This window comes from Netta rufina, assembly GCF_964035555.1.
Source record: "Netta rufina genome assembly, chromosome: 3".
In the NCBI taxonomy this organism is placed as follows: domain Eukaryota; kingdom Metazoa; phylum Chordata; class Aves; order Anseriformes; family Anatidae; genus Netta; species Netta rufina.
In genome coordinates, this window is record NC_140125.1 from 6,403,132 (window position 1) to 6,428,132 (window position 25,001).

At 39.3% G+C, this 25,001-nt stretch overlaps 2 protein-coding genes across 10 annotated transcripts in view; one reads left to right on the forward strand and one right to left on the reverse strand.

Moving 5' to 3' along the window:
* Positions 1 to 459: 459 nt before the first annotated feature.
* LOC311208391 (activator of 90 kDa heat shock protein ATPase homolog 2-like) lies at positions 460 to 10,221 on the forward strand. Of its 3 annotated transcripts, none has more exons than XR_014618337.1 (11): positions 460 to 574; positions 680 to 870; positions 4,129 to 4,214; positions 4,836 to 4,950; positions 5,591 to 5,676; positions 6,192 to 6,314; positions 6,946 to 7,047; positions 7,887 to 7,938; positions 8,205 to 8,656; positions 9,385 to 9,509; positions 10,090 to 10,221. XR_014618337.1 is itself a non-coding variant. In XM_084285098.1 (9 exons), exons 1-9 carry the CDS (start codon positions 495 to 497, stop codon positions 8,378 to 8,380), a joined length of 1,011 nt encoding a protein of 336 aa, XP_084141224.1. In that variant the 5' UTR covers positions 460 to 494; the 3' UTR covers positions 8,381 to 9,309. The 3 variants fall into 3 exon arrangements, 1 of the variants encoding a protein (XP_084141224.1); XR_014618338.1 differs by having other exon boundaries at positions 10,093 to 10,216; XM_084285098.1 differs by lacking the exons at positions 9,385 to 9,509; positions 10,090 to 10,221 and having other exon boundaries at positions 8,205 to 9,309.
* Positions 10,222 to 10,717: 496 nt separating this feature from the next.
* USP34 (ubiquitin specific peptidase 34) overlaps positions 10,718 to 25,001 on the reverse strand; it is a 129,450-nt gene continuing 115,166 nt past the window's right edge. For 4 of the 7 annotated variants that reach the window (XM_084285094.1, XM_084285095.1, XM_084285093.1 and 1 more), the window contains 11 exons: positions 22,331 to 22,457; positions 21,885 to 21,992; positions 20,677 to 20,781; positions 20,428 to 20,552; positions 19,211 to 19,363; positions 18,147 to 18,270; positions 16,857 to 16,936; positions 16,343 to 16,483; positions 16,072 to 16,218; positions 15,276 to 15,435; positions 10,718 to 14,961 (listed from right to left, as the gene is read on the reverse strand). In XM_084285094.1, the coding sequence (XP_084141220.1) occupies positions 14,351 to 14,961; positions 15,276 to 15,435; positions 16,072 to 16,218; positions 16,343 to 16,483; positions 16,857 to 16,936; positions 18,147 to 18,270; positions 19,211 to 19,363; positions 20,428 to 20,552; positions 20,677 to 20,781; positions 21,885 to 21,992; positions 22,331 to 22,457 (1,881 nt within the window). In that variant the 3' untranslated portion in view covers positions 10,718 to 14,350. Of the gene's footprint in view, positions 14,962 to 15,275; positions 15,436 to 16,071; positions 16,219 to 16,342; positions 16,484 to 16,856; positions 16,937 to 18,146; positions 18,271 to 19,210; positions 19,364 to 20,427; positions 20,553 to 20,676; positions 20,782 to 20,813; positions 21,092 to 21,884; positions 21,993 to 22,330; positions 22,458 to 25,001 lie in introns of those variants that run through there. The other 3 variants (XM_084285096.1, XR_014618336.1, XM_084285097.1) reach the window with 3 other exon arrangements.

The window sequence follows — 25,001 nt, forward strand, 5'->3', positions numbered from 1 at the left end:
GAAGAGAACTTTTATGAAAGCCACAAGACTGCTGTAACAATACAAAATTAAATGTGTAATAATAGGGGGACGCTATCCGCCTTCTAATGCTTGCTACTCCTGTTTGTGCTGTAAGAGATGGACAAGAAAGAAAACAAGCGGTAGAGCTGTGGCATGGTTGTGATGCAGTTACTTTCCCAGGACGTCTTACGGGCTATTTAATTCTGTCTGTTATGAATAAAAGGAGACAAAAGCAAAACGCAAAAAAAACCAGCCAGCTCCCCGCTGCGCTGCCTTTCCCTTAGGGCCAGACGAGGCGTTTCTCGAGCCTTCGTCCCCCTGTTTCTGTTCTTTTCGCCCTCACACAGGGGTGGTGCGGGCGCGTTTCGTGCCGCGGCGCCTCCTGAGGGGCCGGGAGCCGCGCGGGGCCGCCTCAGCGCCGCCTCGGGGGAGGGGCGGCTTCTGGCACCTTCTGTCCGGCGGCGCGGGCGGGCCGCGGGCGGCGGGGCAGCGCCATGGCCAAGTGGGGGCAGGGGGACCCGCGCTGGATCGTGGAGGAGCGCGCGGACGCCACCAACGTCAACAACTGGCACTGGTGGGCCGGGGGCGGCCGCGAGGGGATGGGGGGGAAGGGGAGAAGGGGAACGGGGAAGCGGAGCGCGGGCCGGCGGGCGCTGACGGCGCCGCTGTGCCGCCGCAGGACGGAGCGGGACGCGACCGGCTGGTCCAAGAGCAAGCTGAAGGAGGTGCTGGTGGGGCTGGCGGTGGAGGGCGAGGCCGGGCGCTGCGAGATCAGCGAGCTGAAGCAGGCCGAGGGCGAGGCGTCCTGCAGCAGCCGGAAGGGGAAGCTCATCTTCTTCTACGAGTGGAACCTGCGGCTCGCCTGGAGAGGTGCGGGGGCGGCGGGCGGGGGGGCCTCGCGTGGCGCCGAGCGGCCTGAGGGGAGCCGGGCGGCGGCTCGGAGGCGATCGCGGGCGGCGCGGGCAGCGGCCGAGCCCTGCTGACAGGGGCTGCGGCCGCTGCTGGCTCCGCTGCCTCTTGTGGGGCCGTGTCCGGCACGGTTCGGCTGTTGGTCGCTTTATTTATTTATTTATTTATTTTCCGCTTTGGTTTGGCTGAGCGCGACTCCAGCGTTTGGTTTGGTGAGGGTGGTGCTCCTGGCTGAACGAACTCGGAACTGAGGCGAGGAGGCGTAAAGAAGTACCTGGGCTAAGTTTGGGTTCACCTCGGAAGCTAACTACGTTATAAATGTGTTATGAACCAAGGAAATAGTTACACGTGCGGTCTAAATCTTAACACAAAGGAAGGCAAACATAAAAAAACAAAACACCACGGGAGGTATGCTTTGTATCAACGCAATGTAAATACTTCTAATCCGTTTTTTAAATAAGCTCAAATTATCAAAGTTTTAAATAGTTTTGGTCTTCTTTTTGATTGTTTTATTTCAGTGTCCAAAGCTTAGAAATAGGCGGATATGCAGTGTTTTGTTGTTTACATTTCTATACAAATTCTTCATACAATATTTTCCGTGTGAGATCTTTGTGCCCTTCAGTACAGACAGCTAACAGTGGGCTAGGTGATGTGTGAGGTTAGTTTTGAAGGAGTTTGCTACTACACGGTGAAATTCTGCAGTAAGCTGAGGCTGTTTGATCTTTATTTGCTAGCCACCACCTTGTGTGTTTCCTGAGAGCTCTTAATTAGAAATGAGAGTTAAGACCAAACTGCGAAAACAACAGTTTCTGTAATTATTTCCTTCTGCATGGCTTCCAGGATAACTAGGAATTCAAGCAATAGTTAAAATGTGGATACCTAAGAACAAAAAGATGTAATTCCTGAAATTTGCAGCCAGTTTGGAAAGTCCAATTTGGGAAGAAAAATATGCCCCTTAGCAATTAGGATTACAGAGCACCAAGAAAGTGAGGAACTGACAGTACTTAATGGCACTGTAATTGAGCAAAATGGCTGTTCCCTCTTTCACGTTTTGAGGATGTAATGAGTATTTTAATGGATCCTTCTACGTGGTGATGGAAGCTTTATGAGGACTGGTGTATGTCCTTTTAAACATGTATTGCAACAGTGGTTTTATAAGTAGGGAAGCATGCTTTTACTGTTAATTTTCTAAAATAGTGGATTGTCAGAAAACAAACCAAATAATCATTTTTTTTTAAATAGTAGCTCTGCTACTGGAGTATTTGTATTTTATTTTCGTAAAAGGTAATTTGCTTACATTACAGTGATAGTAAAATTGTGAAGCTGTACCACAGCTGTACCTACATAATGTTGAACCAACTTTGTTAACTGGTGGGACTCTACTGTCCAGCACAGATAACATCTGCATCAATCCCTTGGACAACCATTTTTCAAAGGAGAGAAAGTCTGTTCACTGTTTTTATATAAACCTAAATTTGTCATCCTGGCCTGTGTTACCAGGGAATCTATTTTAAGAGTTCTTAACATTGGTAATAAAATTAGTGGAATGGATAGAAGTCAAGGTTGTATTTTGCTCCTAAAAAATTCTTCCTGCATGCTTGCACTTATTTTGGGGGAGAGTAGCTGAACATAAGATTTGCTTTAACGTGTGCAGAAACAGTGCTCTGTATTTTTGTTGGTGCTCATCCTGGAACTGGAAGGACACGGTAGAGAGAAAACTGAGGAGGCTGCATGGGAGGTGTGTTGGGTTCTGAAGCGTAGTAACGGGGTAATTAAGTCGTTCACCTGGCTTCCTACTTGAGCTAACAGGTTCTCCTGGGAGACGCTGAGAAGCCCGAGGGAGGTCCTGGAGCTCACCTTTTGCTGTGCGGATGTGGCTGTCCTTCTGGACTAACTGCCTGCGTCCCATGCTGTGCTTCACCGAATTGTGCCTGACAGGGATGGAACCTTTGCACCACACTCCACTTCCCGTTACTAACCACTGTTCACTCTTCTGGCTGAGAGATGTCTGAGTGTTTTCTTTGTGTACTTCAGTGTGGCCTCGACCTTTAGCCAGGAGGCTGTATCTGCGCTTCGTGCGGCCCCGTAGGCTGCCGATTGTTTCGGGGTGTGGGCAATGAAGGGGAGTTGGTATTTAGCTAGCTCCTTTGAAGGTGAGAGAATCCAAATAAATACAATGCTGGCCTTGATGGTAACTCCCCTTTTGCAGTCATGCTTAACACTGGGTTGTTTGGATTTTAGTCTTGCTGATAGAACAGCATGAAGATAACTGGATTTGGGGCAGAAGTGCATGCTTCTGCTATTGCTCTCTGAAGAAATTTTAACATGATCTAAATGGTGAACAAATTTAAATAACTAAATGCTTTTGTAAGGCAAGGGGGTCTCCACTGGAATGAAAACTTTGCATTAGATCATTCCTTACCTTAGACCTTGCATTAAATCCTTCCACAGAAAGGTCTAAAGCAAGGAAGCACGGGACAGGGTTCCTGCTCCAGAACCCGTGTATCGAGCTCGTAGAGCTTTATAGCCCTGGAGATAAGTGACCGTGGGCCTTTGCCCAGACAGACGCAGGAGCAGAGCGTGTTCTCTGGTCCTGCATGGTCTGTCTGACGGGTGCAGTATTAGCGGCAGTACAACTGCGAAGAGCAGAAGGATTGTTCTCAAACGTTCACAAGTGGAGTTTCCTATTCTGTGTTTCAGTCATCCACCTGTCTGTCACACGTATGTGTGTTTGATGGTCATGTTTCTGTATGGTAGGAGCTTTCAAGGCACTCAAGGAGGAACAGCTGGCATTCCAGGGAGCTTCTAATTAATGGGCAGAGAAATTTAGGGGAGGAGGAAGTTTGTTTTTTTCCCCTGCCCCCTTTTTAGATTCATGTTCTGTGATGGCAGACATGTCTTTGAAAGTGGAGAGTATTAGAACAGCTGACAACTGAAGATGAGAGCAGAACGGTAGTGTGAAATGAGCTTAATGAGAGGGTGTACCTGTGTGTGTATGTGTACCCACTGACTGCCCTGTGCAGGAAATACAGTTCTGAGAACAGTTTACTGTGCAAGTATTGTGACACATTTGAGACTTTTTGATGCTATTTAGTTCCTTTAAATTGGATTCTAGGCAACTTGCTTCAAGTAACAGTTTTGAACAACTGATTTCCAAGCTCTTGTGATGGGGGAAATATTTTTTAATAATGCATTTAAGAATTCGTTATGTTAATACAGGTACAGTGAAAGAGTCTGGTGAGAAACATAAGGGATCTGTTGAAATTCCTAACCTGTCAGAAGAAAATGAGGTAGATGATACAGAGGTAGGTGTGAAATACTGATATGGCTATATAGGTTCAGAATTCTTAAGTAAAGCGTTAATCAATGTATAGGCATCATATTTTGATTTATGCTCTGATTAAGTGGGATAATTGCACTTGGATAGTTTATTTTGCTCTTCTTGTTTTCATTTTCATATTTGGAATCTTACACTTATCTCTGTTCTCAAATTTACCTACTAGGAATGTGCACTGTTTTCTTTGCTAATTATCGTTTGTGACTGTATACTAACTACACATTTGAGAAGAGCTCTGATTGTTAAAATCCTAAAGAAAAAACAACCTAAAACTTAAGGATTCTCCTAGTTGGTTGTTGTATAGTAGTTGACACTCTGGCTTCTACAGATTCCTCAGCTTTGCTGTGTATTAGACAACCGTTTATACTTGATCTTGAATAAGCTGATCTGGAAATGAGATACTGCATTTATTTAAGTGAAAACCCAAAAGGATGTTTTTCTAGCAAAGGTAGGATAAATGGAGAATATAATGAACTTGAAACTGCAGCTGTCCCCTGAGTATAGTAAACAAAATATTCTCTTCTATTGCCAGAATCCAAAAAGCTAATGTTTAGATGTGTCTTAGACTTTGTCATTGTTCTGTTTCTAGATAAATGTTAGCAAAAAGAAAGGGGAAGGTGATGTTCTGAAGGACCTTATGAGAACTGAAGGAACCACAAAAGTCAGAGAGGCCCTCAGAGATTATCTGAAAGCACTTAAAACAGGTAATGTAAGGCAGTGTGCTGCGTATGTTTTTATGCAGTCTTATTTCTCAAAGAGATGGGTGACACACTGGCAAGTTCTTGGTGGGTTTTTCTTTTTTTTTCTCTTTCTTTCTGACTGTCATCAGCTGAGGTAAAAATGTTAGGCCTTGTAGTCAAGATCTTTGTTGTTGTCAACTGTTTAGAGTCCAGAAGCTTCTGTAGTGATCCAGGCTATATTTTTGTTACACGTGCTGACCACAGAGATCACTGCAAGACCTGCGGGCTGCCTGGTTGGCTAGCAGAACAGGGCTCTACCCTCTTTGTCCTTTTGCTGATAAATAGTTGAGAAGTTAATGGAGATGGTGTATGCCTTAATGGGCAAATCTTACTAAATTGGGGTCAGGTATTTTTGAAAAGCCTGTATTTTTGGTGGAAATTGCTTTTTGACTCTATGGGTAATAAAGACACATGGGTTAGGGATGGAAACCAGATTGGAACTGTATGGCCTATTCTGTGCTCCCATCTTTAATGTCCCGTTTTGTGCATCCCAGTGGTTTTCCCCATTCTGCAGTTTTGGCCAGCAGTCTTCATGACACAGCACAGTGTCAGGGCGGTTGTATGGCTCAAATGTTGTGCTGAACAGTGCTCTTCCTCACTGCAGAGTTTACCTTGGGAATGATTCTGCCAACGAAAGCTGCTGGTCAGGATGTGGCTGCTGAGAGAAAACTAAGTGGGAACGCTGTGCAGGTATGCTGGCTTCAAGTGTCAGACACATTTAATACTGTCATAAATGCAGTCCCTGCAGATTTTGCTGTGGTAACAAGTATCCCTGTGGTTTCCTGCAAACGTGGAAGTCTTTGGGGTGGCACTGCCTGCTCATTGCTGTCATCAGGGCATGTGACACCGAGATGCCTGTCACAGAACCCGGGTGTGGGTCTGCTGGGTGGGGATACCAGTGTGTATCTGTAACGGTGTTCTGTAAGGCTGGGAGCTTCTGCAAGGTGAGGGTGGAGTTCACCAGCACTGGTCACTTCCCACAGTCTGAAGTTAGCTGTCTTTGTCTTACAGATGTCTTTGGTGTGAATTACTTACCATTGTGTCACTTCAATTACTGGATGCTTGATTAATATTACTGTAAAAAATGTGGAAGTACATTGTATAGTTACTGTATACTCACAACACAGCATGTGTAAGGTTGAATGTTCAGAACTTAGAATTGCCTGATTTTGCTGTCATTCATGTGAATATTGTTTGCTTTACAGGCTTCTGTTTCACCACATTCTTCGGATATAGTTGGTGTAAAAATTCCAACCGTGAAGATCATTATGAGAGAAATATTCAGCTCTCCAGCAGATGAGCTTTACAGCGTCTTCACAACTAAGGAAGTAAGTGATGCTTTCAGTAGAAGAGCTTAAGGGTTGTACGAGGAAGGAGGCATTCATTACATCTGAATAGTTGTGTAAGTGATAAAATGTGTAACGTTCGTAGTGTCAAGATAATTTTCTCTAGGTACATTAAATGGAATGAGAGAGGTAATCATCCAGAAATTAGTGAGCTGTCGTTTTCTTGTAACTTCACTAAGTATTTATAATTCTGATAGTCATTATTTGTTAAGTTTTGCTGAAAAGATTCATGTTTTAAGCCACTGAGGAATTTCAGTGGAGAAAATGTAAAACAGTTGACAGATGCTGAGGTAGTGTGTCAGGTCGATGGCGTCCTACCACTGAACAAAAGCTAGCTCTCTGACCTAGTTGTCAAGTTCGTGAGATAGCAAGCAGAAAGCTCTATAAGGTGGCAGGAGGAGCATTCTGCTTTACATGTTTAGTGGGAGCTTATTAGGGTGGCTTAGACCTTTTATTAGTTCTTAACTTAAAAGGAAGAAAAGCCAAATTCACAAAATAAAACTGCAGCTTTATATAATTTATATACAAACCCCCCTTGTCTCATAATATGGTGCGTTATTTATTAGTGTATGGTTGTAGGTGACTGACTTGTGCTGTATTTTTTTCTTCCTAGTTGGTACAGAAGTTTTCCAAGTGTCCTGCTGTGATTGAAGCTGAGAAAGGGGGGAAACTCCAGATGTTTGATGGCTGTGTCAGTGGTGAATACGCAGAATTGGTAAGAACAAACAAAACCTATTTTGTACTTAAAAAATAGGGGTGGAGATGGTTCATTTTTTTCTTTGAGTTAAAAAGTACCTTAAGTTTCTGACATGAACTGAACAGACATTAGAAAAGCTCCTCTACAACAAAGGCAGAAATTGCTACTATGTGATTTTTTTTTCTTCCCCAGCAAAAGAACAGGGATCAGTTATACTTTAATGACCTGCACTGGGGGAGGGAACTGAGCACCGTCTTTCTCTCTTTTTTTTTAATTAATAGATTAAGAGGTATTAGAAAGCAGGTTTAAGTCTTATCTCCCAAATCTATTCTTCATGTAACTGGAGAAATGATCTCTCTGCTGTTCAGGGCATATATTTCACTGTCTCCAACTGAGTGCTCTTGCAAATACCAAAAAAAAAAAAAGTGGTGATTAGAGCTCAGCTCTGTTTTTGAAACCTCTGAAAACCATGTGCAGAGTGGCTGAGGTTAGACTTGGTATCTTATAGCTATCCAGATGACAGGGAGTAAAGTGCAGGGGTGAAAGCATGATTTGCCCCCATTTCAAGCTCTGCAATAAAACCGATATTTTACACTAGTATTTAATCAGCATGACCTTTCCATAGAGAGATGAAAATAATGGAATGTAGCAAGCTTAGAGTTTAATGAAAACAGTTTATTTACAAACAGACAGACAAAAAGCAATTTCCATACTGTTTGCAGTGGTGTTTTTGCTTATGCAAGATAATGTTTCTCTCCTTACTTTTCAGGGAAGAATTAGCATTCAGTAGTTGCAGTGTGAATTATCCCGAAAGCAGAGAACATGCTAATGGGAGGAATCTTCTTCTTTTCATCCAGGTCCCAAGCCAAAGAATTGTCTTGAAGTGGAGGTGCAGAAACTGGCCTGATGGTGAGTCTTTCTGAGGACCCCTAACAGAGGCTACGCTTTGCATGGAAAAAAAACACAAACAATAACATGACAGTTAACAGCCTTGCTAACTGGAAGCTTGCTTAGTCTGTGTTTTTTTAGAGAACAGCTTGATGTCCACAGAAATTATCATCTGTGAAAACAGGCTTCACTCAGATGCAGGCAAAAGTAGATGAAATTAGCTACCATACTTTTAATTTAACCCATTGAAAAACACTTGATTGAAATGTTATCTTTTCTTCCTTCAGAACATTATGCAACGGTTACCTTGAATTTCAAGGATATGGCTGCTGAAACAGAACTGCAGTTAGAGTGCAAAGGTGTTCCTGTCGCTAACGAAGATAGTACAAGACAATGTTGGAAGAAGCAGTATTTTGAAGAAATACGTATTTTACTGCAGCAATCCAAAGACAATATGGAATGATAACAGCACTGTAGTTTTGTTAGGGCATTACTTTTTATACATTGTTAAATTTTTTTTCGTATAATTTATTTGTGGGAAGAATAAAGACCCACTTCTATAATACTGTATATAATTTAAGCATTATTTATGGATTTTTAGTGAATGAGGTGGCCTCTAAGTCAGACTATGTATATAAAACAGGTTTACTTGGGGGAAATTGATCTCATTTGCACTTACCTACAACTTAACTTGAGAGATCAATTATGATTCAACTGCAGTAAAATACTACCATCGGAGGTAGGTAAGCTACGTGAATCAGTAGAAAGCATTTGCAGTTCTCTAACATCCACTGTATTAAGTGGCAAATTGTCTCCCTAGGAAAGGGCATACTCATCAGAGGTGAACTGAAAGGGATTATAAAACAGATGATAAATTAGATCTTTCAAGAAACGTGGAGAATATAGTTTGCGGCCTCTTCAAATACCTTTTTTGAGATTGGTTTAACTGCAGACGGAATTTGTTTCTAACACTGTAGACAGTTTTAGGGAAAGATTATTAAAAATGCCATGTTAATCTGGTTGGTACGATGCTTACCACTGCTAAGTCTGCATGCACTGTACTGCCTTACTTGACCTCAGTGTGAAATTTAATTTGGAAGAAACAGTATTCATTTTTTCCTCTTGAAATTCTGTACATGTTCCACTCCAATAATTTATGACTGTTTGCAATTCTTTAGCAAACAACTGTTTGTTAGATAAATTTGACAGGCAAGTAGTTGGGAAATTGAAAGTAAGGAACTGTTACTCTTAATTATAGCCACACTGAGGTTAGCAAGAATAACTTAATTCTCAAATGATTTAAGTATGCAATTTCAAACAAATTTACCAAGAAAGGGCAAGCTCCCTATGGAAAACATGGTTGATTCAATAAAATGCATCATTTTTCATGCAGTTTACTTTCTCCATTAACTGATACGTCTAACTGAGTTTGTATAGGAGTTAAGTCCCATATATTTTATTTTACAGGACACCAACATATGACAACCCCATCATACAAACTTAAATGATGCAGAAGATAATGATGTGCTGCTGTTTCAGCAGGAGAGGTCTTCCCTTAAAAGTTTGCAGTTGGTTATCCCCTTTGCACTTAGGTGAGGTTTGTTGCACTAACAAGAGCAGACACCTAACATCAATAGGATATATGTACAAAGACTGTTTAGTAAACGTTGCATTACTTTTGTTGGAGGTGTCCATACAGAGGGTGGAGAACAACCTCTTGAAAAATGCCATGTTTTAGTAGATTAGGCTTCTCTCTTTCTAATTTTTTCTAATTTTTTAAAAGTACAGATACCTTTTTTCATAAATATTTAAGAAGATTTGCCTAACCTTGCAATTTCCATTTAGAGTATATTGGTTGATGAAGGGGCAACCTTTAGGTAAAAGTAGAAAATCTAGCTATAAAATTGAGATCCCTAAATTAAGTATAGGCTAAGAGATTTTGTGACCATTTTTGTTACAATCTGAGAGTACTTACTTACATCCAAAGTATTCTCCAAAACACAAAAAATAATAGCAAGTCTCTTCAAACAGTATATACTGCAGCCCTAGTACGTTTCTGGAAATATGCCTCATATCGCTTTTCCCTACAGTTAGCAAAAGCTTCCATTTTAGGGTCACAAGTGTCCACTTGTATGATTTGCTGGCCTGAATTTTCTCATCTCCTTCCACTAGCAGGAGTAATCCAACTGGACCAATTGCAAAACACCAGTGTAAAAAAAGAAATGACTTACTTGTGTTCCTGGGTGTTGCACCACTGACTTCCAGATGTGGGACAGCCAAAACAAACAGGAAACTGCTGCTGCCACTGAGAGGTCTGAGACTGTGCGAGGAGGAACAGCCCCAGCCAGCTCTGCGTTCCTCTTTAATGCAAGGTGTAGTGAACTTGAGATGACCTGTGGTTAGCCGCCTTCTTGTTCCCTCAGGCCTGCGCAGCTGTAAGTTTGATAATATGTATAAGCTTTCTTTAATTTAAGACATGAAGTACCTACCTCTTCATTGCTTTAGGCTGGCCCAGCAGAAGAACTGGGCAATGAGTTCCTCTGCTTTCACAGCCAGGAGGAGTTCTGTTTGACTGTCCGTAGGGGCAAAAAAGGACGTCTTTTTGGTTTTGCTTCACCAGCATTCCTGCACCCTGCCCATCTTCACTGTAGGTGCTGGAACTTAGCTGACATTAGTGTTGTATTGCTGACCTGAAAGTTCAAGTTCTGCATTCAGTTATATTGGGATTTAGAAGGCGTGTTTGTTTTACTTGTACTAGGTGGTGCTTTTCTAGCACTTCTAGTCATACCTAGTATAAAGGGGGCAATCACCATCTTAGAGAGGCAAAACGATTTATTCTGGAGTATTAAAACTCCCTATTCTCACAGATTCCCCAAGACTTTACTTAAAATCAAAGACTGTTAAATTATTTGTTATCCTCAGTCCTTGAGCTGGATGGAGCAAAGTTAGGAATTACTTATCATTTGGTAACAATACAATGATAAATGGTTTAGTAGCATAAATTTAGTTTGTTTTATAAGTTAATGTTTGTTTAAGAGTTCCCAATATAACAGAAGTGGAAAAGTAGAGGAGTGGAGACAGGTAAAGAACGTTTGAGGAAAACAATCACAGAACATATTGGAATTTGTGTGTTTGCAAAAAGGCACAGGAGCACAGAAGGCATTCTAAGCAGAGCAAGCAGCATGAAGAGACAAAGCAGGAACAGAAGAAAATAGTTTGCGATATAACACTTTCATAACAGAGTAAGTTTCTAGACAACCAACCTCATCTCTGAGAAGGCCAAAAGGAAAAATAATTTAAATGTGAAAGGGAAGAGTTGTTAGAGGACAGCCGAAAATAGGTGTAGAGAATGATCTTCACAATTTGAGCCCAGGAGGCAGGGGCTAGCTGTAACAGACTATGCACAGTGAGGACAATGAAAGGAGAAACAGTTTTAAAATCTCAGTTTTGAAGGGGTTAAATGAGAGGCGGGACCTCTAGGAGGAAATACAAACAAATTAAGTCAGAGTTGGGATGAGCTGTGGAAGAGAATAAAAGCTTTAAGAGAGGGAGGAAGACACTTGGTTTTTTTTGAAGACAGGCAAAAACAATGGTGTTCTTGAAGGCAAAGAAGTACAAACTAGAAAAATGATTTAAAGTAAAAGGAGGGGAATACTATGCAAAAAATAATGACTTAAAGAACATGTAAAATAAGGGACAGTAGAGGAAGATGAATGAAATGGGTGCAAACTTCAAAGGGCAAAACAGATATGGAAGAGATGGCAAGTGCAGGTACCACTTAGTTTTGTTTTAGGAAACTGAAGGCAAAGAAATATAAACTAGAAAAATGATTTCAAGTAAAAGAAGGGCAACACTGTGTACAAATCTAAGTTTTTAGGAAACTGAAAGAAAACTGGAAAAAATTACCAGTAAAATTGCAGGAAGACTCAGTTTAAAAGGAAAAAGGGAAAGGTAAACATAAGGGTAATCTTGACAATTTTTGAACAAAATAATAGAAAAGCTAGTATTCAGTCAGTTTAGAATCATCATCTAATTAAAGCTAATCAACATTTTTTAATAAAGCATCAAACAAATACGATCTAGGTTTTTGAAGGGGATACAAGGGGAACTGCTGGCATAACACAACTTATGTAGGATGTGTGTTTTACTATTTAAAGGCATTTACTTGAAGAGCTACCAAAAACAAAATACAGCATCACTGAAACAGTCTGAACTTGAAAGTTCCAAGAGGCCTTGTTAATGAAAAACGATTATCAAGTAAATGGACTTCCAGTGGAATTCTAAAGGGCTAGTTATGTCTTTGGGAGAATAAATTATAATAAAATACAAAAATTACTACTGACAGTATTTGCAAATCCCATACACAAATATGTAGGGGCAAACATCTCGAAAATAACTTAAAAGGACCCAGTCATTGACCAGCTGAAGACTGCAGAGCTGCACACCGAAGGGGAAGAACTATGCTATTACTTGTATCACATATGTGAAATAATTGCTAAAATACCTATATTTGGTTCAAAAAGGACATTCAAAGCATCAGGAAAAACAACCCTCGCAAGACAGAATCCTGCTCTCCAGTGACGATTATGGTATGACCTCATCCTGTATGAGAAGCCAAAGCCCAACAAAATGCCATAGGCAGAGCTGAAGTCTAACAACATTAACAAAACTCTGATGCACATTTTTAATAAGAGTAATTAATTACAGAGACTACTCACCAAAGGGATAATTTGATTTCTTGAAGCTCTTAAATTGAGGTGTGATCCCAAAGTTCTTAACCACAAATTCCAAGGCGTGGTAGACTTGATAGATGAATTCTGATGTCATTATGTACAAGTTCTGACTAGAAACTGTTGAGGATTTCTCTGACGTTGCAATCTATGGAGAAGTTGATCAGAGAAGGTAATAAGGTTATTCCTAAAGAGAGTAAAAATGTAATTAATATTTGAATAATGATGAGATCAACGTAAGACCTCAGCAACATTAATTTAATGGTTGTAAATACACGAATAAAAGTGCTAATGAAAGGGAATATAAAGCATAAACTGAAGACAGAAATGACTGTGGAAGGTTAAAAAAAATACAGAAGGTTAAAAAAAGAAAGAATACATTCAAAGAGAGTAAGAGAAGTCATAAAAGCACCACACAACAGAATCATGGACAAGTAAATGATGCTAAACTGCATTATATGGTAGACAGAATGAAGAAAGTTAAAAGAAAAAGGCATGTCATAAAGATATAAAACCCCAAATGACCTTAGATACTGGAAAATGAAGCTAAAAATTGTTTAATCAGGTTAAAATCAAAATCACCAACAATCAGAGAGGTAACTACAAAATGGATATTGGTCAGAAATAACACGAGGAAAGGTGACGAGAAGAGATGATAAAGTCAGCCTAGCATTTAAGGAGGCAGAGAAGGTGTCAAGAAAGTGTGGGAACATGGCCAGAGGGAGTGGGCCCCAGAGGCAGCACAGGTAGAGGAAAGTCAAAGATGACAGCATAGGAAAAAAGGGGAGAATAGTCTAACAGGGGTTAAAATTAAGGGAAGAAATGAAAAGGTCTACTGGTTTCTTCCACCACTTTGTTATTAAATGCTGGAGAAATAGTAAAAAACAACCAATCCCTCTCAAGTGTGTGACTGAACATGCATGCACAGTAAAACGAAGAAGGAGCAAGATTTACATAAATTATATACAATTGAGCATCGTTTCTTCTGCACCTGTTTCAGTTTTCAAGTTGTCTTTGATGAAAAATCCAAAGACTGAAGCAACATATATAAACAAATGAAAAGTCATCACAATCAGTTTAATGAAGTGCACAGAATAGCAATTGATCATGTCAATAAAAATAAAACAATTAATTTTACATCAAGTGTGCTTTATTTCCTCCACAGGTATTCTGTTAAATAAAGCACCATATATATACTGCCAGGCCACAGCTAAAGAGGATTCTTTACAGAATCAAATTTCTTGTGGTTGTTTAGTATACAAGTAAACTTAATTTTGATAATAAGAACCACAGCGATCTGAGGCAATCTGCCTCTATTATAAGGTACAAAACTGGCACAGAGGACACCATATTATACACAGTAAAAATGCCATAAGTTTAAATTACATCATACAGGGCAAGGAGGCCCTGTTCTCCCAGACAGCCATATTAAATGAAAGCCACTACAGTGAACTCTTAATTACATAAAACATATCCATTATCTGATTGCCCTTTAAGAAAGTGTACGGTAGATGCAAAAAAATAAAATAAAATAAAAATCTGGAGTTCTGCCTGACCAAGAATTAAGCATATAAATCTATCTTGCCATTCAAGCAGAGAGCACTGGACAAACTGAAGCACAAAACAGAAATAAGCAAAACTTATACAAACAGCATTTTTTGGGGAAAAAAAAAGACTTAAAAGCAGACATGCTCCATCTAATGTCAAGAAGCAGCTTGGTTTCCTTTTCCAGATATCCTTGTGACCACATGAATCGTAGACTCAATGGTCCTACACAGGATGTCTAAAATGTCATGCTGCTGCATATGACTAAAAAGTCCTCTGGAATGGCCACAACTGATTGATAAACTAGTTTCAGGGTCCTGGGATGGTAAGGCTTGACCATCACAGCTTCTCAAATCTGCAAGGTCAGATAAAACCGCTGAAATCGATGTGGAAGGAAACTCCGAGTCCTCCTCAGCTACAATGGAATCCTTGGAAGTCTGCAGGTCTTTAAATTCTTTGCATTCTTCAAATTTACCATTTCCTGACTGCTCTTCTGTGTGTTGCGACCTCGTTGCTAGCATTATGTCTTCTGAAAACGAAGATGGAACTTCCATTCTGTACTCTTTGACAGAACTGTTTTCAGGGGAAGGAGGATCTTGTTCAGTGCCCGGATCAATGATCGAAGAGTCCCGTGTCTCGTTATCTGAAGTGCTTGTTGGGGTCAGTGCCTCCTGGGGTTCAGTTTTTATATCACTGATGCAGCTATCTACAGTGTGCTCCTCATCACTGCTGACCCGTCTTCTTTTTACAGGAGTAGCTCCTTCATCGTCTGTAGGAAAAAAGCCAAACTAATAAAAACTGCATTGTTTTCATGCCATACATCCACATAACAGGCCATCTCTTTCACATTTTTTATCTGCTTCCATATTAAACATGAATTTAAGAAATACTTATTTTCTTAGAGACAATTCGTGTAATTGTTTAAAATTTTAGTTCCATAATAAAACAGCATTTCTTGTGTAGTTTTAGGGATTGGAACCAAGAAATGGCTTACACTCTGTGGTAAGAAAACAATGTGTTCTGTTAATTTGTAAAAGTTTGTAAAATTTTAGCATTGCAGTGAAATCATGATAGAAGGCAAACCTTTAGTTTTTCTTTCTTTGGCTTCTTGCTCTTGTAGTGAGTTCCTTTGTTGTTGACACGCTCTACATTTGTTTAAAAGCTCTTGTAGAGTTGGAATCAGGGCTGAATTGAGCTGTTTGGGAGTGTGCACTGAAAGCAGCAAGGCAAGTGCTCGGAGGTCCTAAAAAAAAAGGAGTCAACAACCATAACTAGCCTTATTTCCAGTTTGTTTCTGGTAAGAGCTTCACACAGAGACATCTGTGCAGTAACTAGAGGCTTCCATGTGTTCTGGACATCCAAAAGATCAAATTATAAATACAATGACACTACCAAAATTTCCAAGTCTCTACTCACATGCTGACCTTAGCGTTTATCTGTTCTAAGTGGGTAACAAAACCGTGCTGCCCACTGCAAAACGACATCTTTTGCCGGGTTAGAGCATGCCAATGGTCACTGCACTTTGTGGTGCTTCCCCTCCCTACAGTAAGCCAGCCCCCAGTCATGTGGTTCCCACTGTCTGCTTGGAGACCCAAGTATGTATCCTGTGTGTGCCGAGAGAAGGTGTGCAAGTGGAATGGAAACTTCTGGAGAACTCAGACTGCTGCTGCATAACTTTATGACTATCTCGTTGATGGAGATGAACACTCCCAGCCAGACAGTTCAGGTAGCCTCCCATGCTCTCCTCAGAAATCCCACTTAAGCATGAAGTTAAGCTAACAATGCCCACCTCTTTAGAACCTGCCGCATAGCACTGAAGAGCTTCCACAGAAAATAAGCTGCCTCCTAGATGATACTGAACGGCTTAGAAAAGACTCACCCCATTTAAAGTAGAGCTTGCTTTGGAGATTTCAAGTCTCTGGTTGCTGAAGTCAGATTCTAGGCTTTGATATTGGTTTATTAGATTTGTAATTAGAGTATTGATTAAGTTGGCACAGTTTGCTTCAGAAAACACCTGCCCCTGAACCTGCACAAAGAGTAGATTCTTTTTAAACCACAAAAAATGGAATTGTGAAAACAGTATCCTAAACTGAAATAACAGACCTGACTGCATTGCTTGGAACAGAAACTATCACTAAAGAACCACCTACCTTTAGAAGAAAATGGGTCAGAAAGGTGTATACAATGTTGTTGTTAAGAAAGGTCCTTTCATCCATTAGAATGCATTTTATATATTCTGCAAAAACCGGATCTTCACAGAGGAGCTTTACACAGTTCTTTGACATTGCAGACTGGTAAAGAAAGAAAGAACACTGCAGAGTCATCACTGGAACTACATCACAGCGCTAACACCATCAGCAACAGCTGTCTCAGCCAGAGGAATCTGTCCAGGCCCACTGATATTTTTAACTCAAACCGTATGGTTCTGAATGATAAAAGTATTTCAGATCAATCAGCTATTAGTAAATTGTACAAATCAAGTATTGTTAAATATTTCATGTTTTCCTTTCACAAAGATAACATAAGCAGAGGTATTTTCAAAATAGAATTAACATTTAATGTTTTGAATGTTTAAACAATGCCCACTGGTTAAAATTCACAGGTTAGTACCAGTTACTGTTTTTTGCCCGTATTTCCATTCTGTTCTCAAACCCACTGACTTACCTGAGTCTGACAAAGCTCAGTCCAAAGTTTGGGGAATAATGCAAGATGAAGTGGTAAACCTTCATATGCAACTAGGACACCTGTTATGAGAAAATAGTAGTTACTTAGTGAGAATGATTGAAAAATCTTCCTTGGAGACAGATGCTCACTTCCTCATTCAGTTACCAGTCCTCAAGCAGTACCAAAGTGCCATATCATTTGATAAGACCACATTCTAATCATTTTTTATAATCAGACTGATGGTCTGTGAAGTTTTTACAGTACCTCTAATAAATACATGTATCCCTTTAGTATTGCTATGAAATGTAAAAAAACTAAGAGCTGGCTTTACTTCTGGGTCTGTAATTAGAATCTGGCTAGATGCCGAATTTTAAGAACTGAATTGAAGAGACAGCTCCCAGAATGCTTACCTCTGTAACAGCTGTATTTGTGTGACTGCAACGTTTGTGCCTCTGCACCTACCACACTGAAAAACAGTTTATTCTGAGTCCTTGGTGGAAAAAACAACCACCATGATATGCCTTCAGAGTGACGTGCAATTAATGGGGCAACTCAAGGCAGGATGCTGTCCTGCAGAGAACCAGGCAGAATGAGCGGAGCAGCCAGATAAACCCAGGAATGCCTTGCTCATAACAGAAAAACAACGCTTACACTGTGACAGGAGGAAACCCAAATACTGGTGGTACTTAATGGTGAGCTGATACAGTATTTATGTTTTCAGGTACAAACTATGTGACTGGGTGGTTACTGATTTGGTTAATTTGTGATGGGTTCCCAGAAGATGGAGTGAGACACATCCATGTTTTACAACAGAATCAACACCATCAGCGGCTGTCTAGATGGTCCATACGCTCCTGGGAAGATAAATAATACTTGCCAGAAATGGCATTAACTGGAGAGATGATGTAGAGCTGACACAAAGCTATTTAAAAAGAACTAACTTTTTAGTTAGTTTAGTCGGTGAAAGAACCAATTTCAGTGAGTCCTGTATGAAACTGTAAATGTGCAAGGAGACTGAATTCTCACTGGCTGCCGCAGGTCCCTCCTGGACAGGCCTGAAGCCTGACAGTTGTGTAGGTAAGATGGCAGCGCATCATTATACACACCGCACAGTTCTGTGAATTAAGGAAAAGTAATTTCCAGAACAATTAGTGCAGCGATTTTCACAAGCACTGCTTCTTCTTACAAATCTTGAATATAAAACTTGGTGGAGAAGTGCTCACAACTACCACAGGGAAAAAAAAAAAAAAAAAAATCACAAACTTTAAGCTGTTTAACTTTCATACTTACTCATTTTAACTAATGTTTCAGTAAATTTTTCACAGTTGATTGCAACTCGGCATAGTAGATGAATGAACTGATGATAAGAAAAGAAGTAGTCTAGCAGCATACGATCATAAACATCATCTTTGCCCTGGAGATTTAAGAGAACTTCATTTAAACTACATAAGCAACTGGACCGCTACCAGATTTCCTAAGCATCCCTGCACTTCTTCACCTAAAACATTTCATCAAATACTACAGGAAAACATCATGGGGATTTCCAGGTCTAACCCAGTCCAGCTGTGTTTTGCTACTCTGTCCTTCTTAAGCACAACAAATATCGGAGCAGGGATGGCAAGTCAATTCCCCCACCAGTAAAACTTTCTATTTTCCTCTGTTGTAGGATTCTGAATAAACAGGCTGAGAAGATGCAAAGTTATGTGAATAGCTTATCTTGAAGAGGATGAGAAAAGAATGCAGTAATTTTAAATCATATGCAGATATGTAAACAGGCACACTACTACTTTTTAAATCATAATGTAAGTTACTGTCCGTGCAAGTCAGAATTTTATCAAGACAAAGCTTCACAGGCGTTCAAAGCAGTATTTTCAAGAATGTCCCAAAGCAAATGATAAACATACGCCAAGGGTCTGCCAGTATTTTAATATATTATGGATGTATGCACTCAAAACGGCATCAGCTTCTGTAAACCAGATAGCCAAAAGGAAATCTCAAAAATTCAAGCAAACAAAATGCCATCTTATATAAAACAAATGAATGAAAAATAAGCATGCAAAAACACAGGTAAACATAACTGTGGATGGAGTTTTGAAGGCTTTGAAATCTTTTGGTTCCCATTGTATATGAATTCATCACAGATTGTAAAGTACTGTGTCATATAATATGACTTTTCAGTTCAAATATTTACATTATTTTGTGTCACATCCATTACCACTGGATACATGATGGAAAATATAGATAATTTCTGGTTCTAGGCATTTTTATTTAAACTTTGGTCATACAGTAAATTTGATGGTGCACAAATACACAAAGCATCATTTTGAAAGCTTTAAAAAAGAAGGGTTACTTACCCTACAGTAACCGTGCTTCTTCGAAATGTGTTGCCCACACAGATTCCCATCTATGTGCACATAGGCCCCATGTGCAGGAGATTGGATTCTTTCTGAATAGCAGTGTCCACTGGGGCTGTGCCTGCACCCAGTGTGTCCTTGCGACCACTGTACCTGAGGGCATAAGGGGTATGGCGGCTTCAACCACCACTCAATTCCTTCACCGATAAGAATCCCCCATGACAGGGCTCTGCGTTAGCACAAGAGGACCACCGCAGAATCTGTGTGGACAAAGCATCTTGAAGAACCACGGCTATTGTACAGCAAGTAACCAGTTTTCCTTCGTCGAATGATTGTCCACACATATTCGTGTTAAGGTGGGATTCATCTTACCTGACTTTAGCTATCTATCATCGACTTGTGTGAGCAATCCCTGCTGTCAATGGAGAGGGACTCCTCCAGAGGAAGTGTCACTGATCCAGACTCGGATCACTAAGGCAAGAAGGATCAGCCTCCTTCTGAGGGTACCGATTCCTCTCCATTAACCACAGGAAGGGCTGGGCATAGACCTTCTAGATAGGCAAAGTTATGTGAGTTGAATCCCACCACTGTGGTACTGTAATAATGGGACATGGCAAGTGACTACAAAGTAGCCCCACCAAAGCTGGCATCCCATCAGGAAGGGAAAACAGAAAGTAAAAGACTTAAAGCCCTACAAAATAGCCCTATGTATTTCAGGTATTGGCATTTCACCGAAACAAAGAGCAGATTGTGTCTGAGTCCTGGTGGAGCGGACTCTAATGAAACCTGGAGGATTGACTTAACTGTCTGTTAATAAATCTAAACACTGTTTGAAACCCATTTGGATTATCCCAGGGTGGTTCCTGAATATTCTTTTATAAATGCTACAAACAGATTGGAAGATTATCAAAATGTGTTTTTGTTGTTGGTTGGTTGAATTTTTTGTGTGCTTTTTTTTTTTTTTCCCCCTGAGCACAAGGTTTAAACACTTATCATGTCTAGAATATGAAGCTGTGTAATCACCAAGGGCAGGGAAATGGTGCTTCTGGAGTGCACATCTAGAATGGAGTATATGAGGACAACACATCTTGAAGAAGAATTATGCTTTGTTTACAAATAAAATGTAAATATATTCTGCTACTGGATTATTACAATAGTTCTATAAAAAGGGAAAACAACAGAGAAATAGCTATTGATAAGACTATGTGTTTACATACCTTGCTGGCTTCCACCATTGTAGGCAAGAGGCACATATTAAGTTCAGGACGTGGAGGACGAATATTGCTTTTTCCCCCTATTAATTTCAAATTTTCACGACATGGAAAATAAGGTCCTAGAGACACTGTAGTACAAGTTAGGATAAAACAGGGATATATTAAAAAGGTCAATATTTGACATCAGCAAGGAACATGACAGAGTAATAATAGCGTAACAGAACTTCAAAATACAATCACTGAAATACCTACTTGGGATATTACTGTGGTGGTATGTACAATGATTGTGCTGTAGAAATGGAACCAGAGTATGTAGGAAATCATGAGGACTTAAAAGTACAAGCTCCTTGAGGACATCTACAAACAAAAAGTTTTTTTGCTATTACAAATTGTTATTTCTTAACAGAAGACAGTTTAACTTATGGCTCATGCATTGTCAAACTCTCATCTCTCTTTTGCTAGGGTGCACTGTGGAGGTAGGCTTACTGTGAGTAACACGCAACGTGAATACACCTGAATCGGTCAAGGTTCCCTTCACCTCTGCCACTGGCAGCAAACCTGCTCAGTGGTAGATCTACAACCAATGAGAGGGGTGCCAGCTCGTAGGAAGTAGAAGCTCAATAAAATTACCCTCTTTCCTTCTTCTTTAACATATCAGGTTTGATGCCTGGAAAATGTAACCAGCAGCAGTCAGGAGGACAATGAGAAAGGCACTCAAAATAAGAGGAAAATGCATGCAAATCACACAGAAAAGGTTTCACGTGGACAAAGTTTTAGGCCTTCATTAGCATGCGTAAGAATTCAGATTATATCCATTAAAATAGTATTTTTAAAAAAAAAACAAAAACAACTATACTAGAAAAAGATTTTGGAATAGGCCTTTCTAGTGCAAAACAGACACATTACGTATAAGGTCTTTGCCTACAATTTAAAAATACAAATGTATTCAATTCCATAAGCTCTTTAAGCTTTATTTTTATTATACTTTGTAGAAAATAGATCATAAAAAATTATGCCAAAAGCTGTTAATTCAGATGAATTTGCTCAGCATATATCTGAGCGGAGCATTTGCTAGTACTTGAATCCTAATGAAAGATTTGGGATTGGATTGTAAACTAACCCGACACCTGAATTCATGACTTATTCCTTAACCATGCCTCTGATTTTTAATAAGCCACATTGCACAATGGCCTCTCAAAATGCAGGCTGACTTTTTGTGCACACAGTCTGCATGCCTAGCAAAATATGAATATTAACTTTAAAATGAAGAAGATACAATTATTTATAATAGGAACAATGGCCATATTGACACATTACATTTGACAATATTAGTTTCAAAAATCCCAATCTACAGAGCACCTAATAAGTATTTGCACTTGTAAAAATGAAATTTGAATTGCAAATCAGATACCTGCATAGAACAGGTCCTTCCTGACTGCAGTTTAAAAATTACAACTTACCAATACAAGCATTTCTAAGTTCTGGAGGACTATAGGAATTTAGCAAAGTTAAAAGCTTATGGGCAAATTCAATTCGCTCCTGCCACTGAATGAGAGCTTGCTTCACATCTGCAAAGGTAAAAAAACAGAAATCTGCTTAGTGAATTTCACAAAAGCTCTTTAAATGAAACACAGAATTTTACTGCTGAATAATCTTCTTTCCTCTAACATTTTTATCAATCTAAAAGCCAGATTCAATCTCATTGATCTACTGCTATTAAACGTACTTAATCTAGTCAGATTATGCCAAAAAAGAACTTAATAAGTAACAATTTAAAAATAATCTGCTACTGCATTGAAAGTTTGTAAACATAGATAATAAGCAAGACAGAATACTAAGTTTTAGGTCATGAAAATTAATTAACAGACAACAGACGTAATAATCCTTTGAAGAGTTATAATCAAACCTTTTCTTTGAAGATATGGACGTGTTGATTTAAGAACTGAAAGGAATATAGACAGAAGTTCTACCAGGTCTCCAGTCACGTGGCAAGCTGTAGCCTCGTGGTACATCATGTGCAACGTGTTAAAGGACTACGAAGAAAAAACCCACAACACTTTATGTTGCCACCTAACACACTTCATCATTTCTATCCTACAGACACCGCTTTTACATTATTTTATGCACACAAAAAAAAAAAGGTATAAAAGAATATCGTGCCAGATGTAATCACAAAGTTACAAAAGATAATGACATTTTAAAAAGAGAATAAATTTGTATATGCACTTAGCATATTTACTATGAGAGAGATTAAAAAGAAAAAAGGTGGGGGAGAGAGGAAGAAAGAAGGAAATAGAGAATGAATCACCAGGTATCTTTTACAGCAACTAAATATAACTGTTGACCTGAACATACAGTTTCAGTAACAATGAACAGTAAGTAATCTTCTACGGAAGTTAAACTGAGACCTGCATTTGGTCATGTAAGTCTGCCTTGTGTTCTTCTCACTTAATCCAAAAACTAGAGTCATGAATTTTTTCACACGTGCAGACCAGAAGGAAACTGAATTTGTAAGATTTACTATAACAATAATGTCTATAACAAGTAACTGCCCAGCTCTGCTCAAAAAATGAGGGGGGGAGGGGAGGAAATACGATTGACATAGACAGTAGTTCTTTTTTAAAATGTCCTGCTTAAGAACTTGTGTATTATGATTGTACATACATCAGATGAATTATTTCTCCCTTTCTAATAAAAATATCTTGTGGGCACCTGTGATTTACAGAAATATCAGAAAAGAAAAGCAACTGATTTCCCAACACCACAAAAATTCTAGCACAAGGCCTAAGAAAAGTTATTTAATCTGTTGGGCTATTTCAAAGATATACAAACATTAATCTCATTCCCTATAAAGCACAATCTCAACACGGTGCTTTTTTCAATTATAGTGAAGATAAAAGATACATGGCCATCCCCACTATGTGGAAAACTTTTCTGGATGTGATAAAGCCTTGAAAAGTTCCTAACTTTTTAGCTTGAGTTTATGGAATGTATGCATTTACAAGACAGAGAGCAACGAATTCTGGAGTAACTAACTGCAACTAGTTAAGAGGCTTATATTTATAACAAGCTCATGAAAACTAAAATTTCACAGTACTGCAGTGTCATCATTTGTATCTTTTCTGTTTCTATAATTCCAGCCTTTTCTATCACATTATGTCCCAGACAATACAAAGTACTGACATCACAAAGTTAAATATATATATATATATTTTAAATAGAAACCATATTAGAATAGGGTTGGAATCAACTCAAAGCAACATCAAATCCACCCACATGCCTTAAGGCAAACTAAATATCTCTATATCCATGACAGATGTTTGCTCAAAGTACTCCTGAAGACTTCCAGTTGTGCTGACAGCTTCTAAGGCAATCCATTCCACTATCTCATTTACTGTACAGCTACAACTACCTCCTGCCCTGTTATTTTGTACCATGGATTTGTACCAGTTCATTATCCCCTCTGTGGTGATACCAATCTGCATATATCAAGAATGATTTTCTTCTTATTTTTACTCAGTTTCTCCAACATATCTAGATCATCTTAAATGTTATTCCTGCTCTCAAAACCACCCAACATCCCTCCCTTCCTTCCTCCCTCCATTTCTTCCTATTTTGTGCTGTCACTTTCTTACTAAGAATTTCTTACTAACTCATAACATCTCTTGCTAGTTGCAGTTTTCTGCTTAAATCTTTCTAATTTTATCCTTCACATTCTTCTTTTGTTCTTTTATGTTCAGTATTATAAATCTGCTTTTCTTTCCACTCTTTGCGTGTTTTCTTCTTTCTCTTCATGCTAACAAAGAGTGTCTGATTTATCTAAATTCATTTCCTACTAGACTTCCTACCCTTTCTTCACGTGTGGGTAGTTTTGCCCTTTGAGTATCTGCACATTCTTCTTCTCAGATTTGCTGCCATCGCACCTTACCAACTAATTCTCTAAATGCATCAAGGTCATCTGATTTCTCTCTTTCCATTCTTAAGAGTAAGAGATTCATTTCCTGCTCCTGCTCACTGACTGCCTCCCAGCTGCACCTTCTCAGTCAGTGCCTACATGACTTGGAATCCTTTAGAACTCTCCAGTCACATTCCCCACTTGCTGCATCACAAAACTGTGACGATCATGCCCGAGAGCAGATGAACAAATGTTACCAAGCATTTCTTCTCAAAAGAACTCAAAGTTCTTGCAATCTCTTATTACTCCCAAATCATAAAAGACCTCACACATTTTCTTGGTTTGGGATCTATAGTAGAGTAAACCACAATATCTCCCATCATCTTTTTCCCATGTTTTCATAATTTACAAGCTTTCTGTAGACCTAATTTGCTCTCCATTATGAACTTCAGAGCAAGTGTACCTGTCTTTGATACACAAAATGATCTATCACCTATTTATTTCTTGCTCATGTTTCCAATTTAAGCTACATCCTTTTACAGTTATCCTACCAAATCTCTGTTACCGATTAAGCTTTCTTCTTAATCCAGTATGAAGATTTTTATTGTCTCAAATTTATTCATTTAAACTCCTACATCAGTGTTCAGGCGTGTCTGGTAAATTCTTTTTTTTTTTCTTTTTC

Excerpts from the sequence above, each read along its gene's own strand:
- LOC311208391 (XM_084285098.1), top strand. The coding sequence starts at position 495 with ATGGCCAAGTGGGGGCAGGGGGACCCGCGCTGGATCGTGGAGGAGCGC. Across the intron at positions 575-679 it reads AACGTCAACAACTGGCACTG|GACGGAGCGGGACGCGACCG; the intron begins GTGGGCCGGGGG and ends GTGCCGCCGCAG. Across the intron at positions 871-4,128 it reads CCTGCGGCTCGCCTGGAGAG|GTACAGTGAAAGAGTCTGGT; the intron begins GTGCGGGGGCGG and ends ATGTTAATACAG.